This window comes from Oryza brachyantha, chromosome 1 (assembly GCF_000231095.2).
Source record: "Oryza brachyantha chromosome 1, ObraRS2, whole genome shotgun sequence".
Lineage (NCBI taxonomy): Eukaryota > Viridiplantae > Streptophyta > Magnoliopsida > Poales > Poaceae > Oryza > Oryza brachyantha.
The window spans coordinates 25080000-25085742 of record NC_023163.2 but is presented as its reverse complement, the minus strand read 5'-3'; the positions used below and the strand labels follow the sequence as shown (position 1 = coordinate 25085742).

The 5743-nt window shown below is 56.6% G+C and overlaps 1 protein-coding gene across 1 annotated transcript; it reads left to right on the top strand.

Moving 5' to 3' along the window:
• Nucleotides 1–745: 745 nt before the first annotated feature.
• LOC102707087 (cytokinin dehydrogenase 5) lies at nucleotides 746–5094 on the top strand. The gene is made up of 5 exons (XM_040526710.1): nucleotides 746–1483; nucleotides 1581–1708; nucleotides 2630–2899; nucleotides 3360–3625; nucleotides 4374–5094. Exons 1-5 carry the CDS (start codon nucleotides 850–852, stop codon nucleotides 4702–4704), a joined length of 1629 nt encoding a protein of 542 aa, XP_040382644.1. The 5' UTR covers nucleotides 746–849; the 3' UTR covers nucleotides 4705–5094.
• Nucleotides 5095–5743: the final 649 nt, after the last annotated feature.

Sequence of the window (5743 nt, the reverse complement as noted above, 5' to 3'; positions counted from 1 at the left end):
CTCAATTATCTGAATTAAACAGGCACGGAATTTGGAGCGACCGATCAAAATAGTAAAGGAACTAAGACGGAATGCAAGAGAAATGAGATCTCTTGTTATACCTGAACCTCTATTTGATCTATGCCATTCCTAGTCTCGCCTCTCTCTTTTTTTTCTCTTCTTTAATAGCAAGATGTGTCCGTTGCCCAAAAATCTGGTACGGTTGTCGTGTTAGAAATGTTGCCAAATAATTTGGCAAGAATGAGTAGGTTCTAGTATAATTTGTATGGATACCAGACATGTGTTACAAAGCAAACATGGATGGAATTCATCTCGTCTACGTTTTTCTATTGTTATCAAAGTACTCTCATGATGAAATCCAGGTCGTCCCCCAGATTTGCTCATCGTTTTCTTTTGTGGTTGAGAACAAATTTGGGCTTGGCAGCCTTGGCTAGCTGCCTGGCTTAGCTGTAACCTCTGAATTCCTGCACCGGCCATCATATGCTGCGTAGGAGAGGCATGAGTCGTGACGCGTAACGGGAGATTTTTTTTATTCAGGGGGGCGGCCGTTTTTATGCCTCGCCCCCTTCCACTGGGCTTTTCTTGCAGCACCACCACCACCGAGCCCCTCTCTCTCTCTCTCCTATCTTCCTTGGTTTCCTCCCCTTTCCCGCTTTGTCAGTTCGTCGCACCAGCACCGCCTCCCCCCCTCTCGCCTATAAATATTGCCACCTCCATCTCACATCGCCACCAACACTCACTCGCCTTACCATCTTCCTCCTTCTCGTTCTAGCTAGCGCAACACCGCGCGCACGGCGGATAGCTACCTGGCTCTCTCCGAGAAGGCCAAAGAAACCGATCGAGGGCGCAATGGCGCGGTGCTTGCTGTTCGTGGTGTTCCTGATCATCTACTGCCTCTACTCGACGGTCGGACTTGCGGTGGAGCCGGCCGACGAGGTGGCGATGCAGCTGGGCGGTGGCGGTGCCGGTCTGGGCGATGGGCGGCTCAGCGTGGAGCCGTCCGAGGTGATGGAGGCGTCCCTTGACTTTGGGAGGCTAACCATCGGCGAGCCGCTAGCCGTGTTCCACCCGCGCGGCGCCGGCGACGTCGCCGCGCTTGTGAAGGCCGCGTACGGCTCGGCCGGCGGCATCCGCGTCTCGGCGCGGGGGCACGGCCACTCCATCAGCGGGCAGGCACAGGCGCCCGACGGGGTGGTGGTGGACATGACCCACGGGTGGCGCGCGGAGGCGGTGGGGAGGGCCCAGCGGGCATTGCCGGTGTACTCTCCGTCGCTCGGCGGGCACTACATCGACGTGTGGGGCGGCGAGCTGTGGATCGACGTCCTCAACTGGACGCTGGCGCACGGCGGGCTCGCTCCCCGCTCCTGGACGGACTACCTCTACCTGTCCGTGGGCGGCACCCTCTCCAACGCCGGCATCAGCGGGCAGGCCTTCCACCACGGCCCCCAGATCAGCAATGTCTACGAGCTCGACGTTGTCACCGGTAAGTACCTCATCAGTCATCACCATGACCTCGGCACCGCCATGCAAGACAATTATCCTCTCGTAGATTTCCTGACGCGTGTAGTTCTTGGCTGCAGGGAAAGGAGAGGTGGTGACCTGCTCGGAGTCGAACAACCCGGACCTCTTCTTCGGCGCGCTCGGCGGGCTCGGCCAGCTCGGGATCATCACGCGCGCTCGCATCGCCCTCGAGCCTGCTCCCTCCAGGGTAAAATCCCACACCCCCAGCCCGTCACACCCCTACGCGCGCCGCTTACGCACGTAGACATGCACGCATCCACTATTTCTTTTTCACCCGCCACATACATGCATCGATATATCGTCTCTTCCTCCGATGCTCTCCTCTCCGTGCGACTTTCCCTTTCCCCGCGTCCGCCGCGGGTGTGTAACGGCGAGGCGATGCAAGCAAGCGCGGACGCGACGACGACCCCGGTTCTTTTGTGTCACCGCCCTCGCTTTCCAACTAATGACCCAATAGGGGAAACTTAGGCATCAGCAGCCATGCAAGTGGCGGGGGGGTCGCGAGAGCGATTGATGCGCGCGGCTGGTCTCTGATGGCCTTGGGATCTCTTGTTAGGTACGGCAATTTCACCACATGTCGATCGCGACTCCGCCCCACACAACACAAGGGGGGCACCGGGAAACGTGTTGCGAATTGTGGCCGTCGAGAGGAAAGTCGCGGCCCGCGACAGCTGACACGTACGATGGACTTGCGACCGGACCGAGATTGGGTTAGCGTTAACTTTTTTTTTTTTGGTTGGTCGCTGTTGGGGTCTTACGGTCTCCGAGAAAAAGCGTCTCGACATGGGATTATTTTTGTCTGTGTGCGCGCGCGTCGGGTCAGGTGGCCCGGGTTGGTTGGGAATTTGGGGCCAACCCGATGGATCGCCCAAATAGTTTGTGCTGACCAAATTGGTGGTCTGCATGCTTATATACTCTATATGGGAGCGTTTGGTTAGCTGAACGTGCGGTCACTCACAAGATTTTGTTGCCATCTGCTGCTCAATTAGCTAACTAATCCATGCTAACTAAGCGTGCGTGATCTAACGCTGATTAAGCTGTCGATCTGATCGGTACGTACGGCCGGTGGGTGCTAATTAATTTGGGCATCTCTGTTTGTGTTTGCCAGGTTCGCTGGATCCGGGCGCTCTACTCCAACTTCACCGAGTTCACCGCGGACCAGGAGCGGCTCATCTCCCTGCAGCACGGCGGCCGGCGGTTCGACTACGTGGAGGGCTTCGTCGTCGCCGCCGAGGGCCTTATCAACAACTGGAGGTCGTCTTTCTTCTCGCCGCAGAACCCGGTGAAGCTCAGCTCGCTCAAGCACCACTCCGGCGTGCTCTATTGCCTGGAGGTCACCAAGAACTACGACGACTCCACCGCCGGAACCGTCGATCAGGTCCGTATCCGTCGCACGAGGGCGGCCGGTGCCGCCTTTCCTGATTCATCAATAATTCCCTGCCGCCTTCTGACCGCCCTTTTGTTTATGACGGCATTTCTTAATTATTATTCCTACGGGAGTAGTAGTAGCACCTAGCCAATCATTGGACCATGTTTTTAGTTAGTTATGGGCGGTTTCGTCAAGGTCTAGTACTGTAATCCAAAGCCCTTGATGGTCGTATGATTGCACACACATGCTAAGCACACAGGATCGGTGGATCTTGCAACGTACTAGTACTAGCTGTCTAGACCTTAGTCCCACTGACAAAGCATACGCTATTTTATTGACCACTTAGTTAATCAAGTAATTACGCGGTACTAGCTATTACCACTAGTGTATGCAAGTGACGTAAGAAAAAGACGCAGTACATCACTCTGAATCGGTAGGCTTAATTTAAGTTTTTGGTTAATTTCATCAGGACGTGGAGGCGCTGCTGGGCGAGCTGAACTTCATCCCGGGCACGGTGTTCACGACGGACCTGCCGTACGTGGACTTCCTCGACCGCGTGCACAAGGCGGAGCTGAAGCTCCGCGACAAGGGCATGTGGGAGGTGCCTCACCCGTGGCTGAACCTCTTCGTGCCGGCGTCCCGCATCGCCGACTTCGACCACGGCGTCTTCCGCGGCGTCCTCGGCAGCCGCACCGCCGGCGGCCCCATCCTCATCTACCCCATGAACAAGCACAAGTAAGCTCATTAACCACACACCCGGACGTCAAATCCAGCTAATCTACCTGCTGTCATAGTGTCATATCATCATATCGCTCGTGCATCGCCGCCGCCCCGCCACATGCAGCACGAGCGCGCACGGCCGTCTTACTGGCTACTACTAGTACTACTCACCGGAGCCGGGCCTCTCACTCACATGCGCCGCAACACGGGGCGCGCACAGGTGGCCGGCCGCTGGCCGTGGCGTGTGGCGCGAGATAAACAAATATTACCTCCAGATGGGCAGCAAGATTGCACAGGATATAGATCGTGCCGCCACTATACTTTTTAGTTCCGAAATGCAGCCGCCGCATCTCCGGTCCGGTGACTGAATGGCCGCGGACATACCGCGCACTAGGGCGACAGGGCCCTATTCTAATCCTCTGTAGTGGTGGCGCCATGCCAATGCTAGGAACAGCTAGCCGGGCCGGGTGGGGGGCATCAGCAATCCCCTTCACCGCCTGCGCCGACCGGGTTATTCTCTAACCCGGCGCGCCGCTCCCACTCCCGTCGCCTTTCCACGGCACCAGTTTAGCTTCGCTAGTGGCCACATACATGTGTTGTCGCTTTCACTTACTTAACCTGAAAGGACGTGTCGATCAGAATCAGCTGCTAACTGCTGTTGCTTTTGTTCCTAACTCTGCTCTAACCTCTTACCCTCTCTTTCTCTCATTTTTTTTTCTTCTCTCGTGTGGGGTTTGTACTAAAACTTAATTTAACGTTGCAGGTGGGACCCGAGGAGCTCGGTGGTGACGCCGGAGGAGGACGTGTTCTACCTGGTGGCGTTCCTGCGGTCGGCGGTGCCGGGCGCGGCCGACCCGGCGAAGAGCCTGGAGGCGCTGGAGCGGCAGAACCGGGAGATCCTGGAGTTCTGCGAGGAGGCCGGCATCGGGGCCAAGCAGTACCTGCCCAACCACAAGGCGCAGGGCGAGTGGGAGGCCCATTTCGGGGCCAGGTGGGCTCGGTTCGCGCGGCTCAAGGCCGATTTCGATCCCCGGGCCATGCTCGCCACCGGCCAGGGGATCTTCGACTCGCCGCCGCTCTTGGCCGACTCCTGAGGCGAAAGACCACGAACAAGATGATTGGCTAGCTAGGGACATGTAACTATCACGAATCATATAGGGTGATTAGTTAGTCTTAATCTGACGTGTAGATTCCTCGACCAAAAAAAAAAATCTGATGTGTACACTTGAGGGGAGGGGGGGGGGATTCTGTACAGAGGGGTGTGTCAAGTTCATGCAAATGTACACAAGTTTAAGTTAAAGTCGGCATCTGCCTCCAGTTCTTTCAAGTTTCAATCTTTGTACTTACTCAAGACAAGATGTCTATCACTGATCAACAGGTTTAGGCCCTGTCTGAACAGGGTTTGGCAAGGACTAGGAACATACTTGGTGACAGAATCCGGTTCCTTGACGAGTTGTGTCGTTGGTGCAAGTAAAGTTCGAAAGGGGAAGAAAGCATTGCTACCTGATATTACACGTGTTTCTGTTAGTTAGTCCATAGTCCATACCAGTGCGGCAGTGCCTGCTCTACTGTAAACTCTCCGTTGGGGCCTCGCAAAATATTCCAAGTTGTACTACGCTCTACAATCACACTCACAGCAGTAAGGGTCGAGCTGTACTACAACCAGTACTCAAAACTCTCCAAAGTACCACCCAGCTCCGCTCTGCAAAATATCTACCAAGTACTCTTTCCTGGCTGCAAATTGATGTTTATATATGCTTTTCAGCGATCAGTCGTCACTCGGTCCAGTGCCCCGGTGCCGCGTCACGGAGCCCGTCCAGGCGTCCACTTTCGCACTACCAGACCGAAGAGTTCGCGCAGCCGATCAGGCAAGTGGCGACGCGCGGAGCCCGAGGAGAAACACCGGGTGGATGGCGGTTGCAACGTCCCCCCCGCGCCTCGGTGCGGAGACGACGCGTAAAGACGTGTATGGTAGTAGGGACGAAAAGCCGCGCGCGGCCGCAGCAACAGGGCGCCGGGCGGTGACGGGTTCGCCGGGGCATGCAGCGGCCGGAACGCGGCCAGGTTCACCGGCTCTTCCGTCGACGCGCGGTTGCGCGCCCACGCGGCGAAGCCTCTCGCCTTTGACACTGC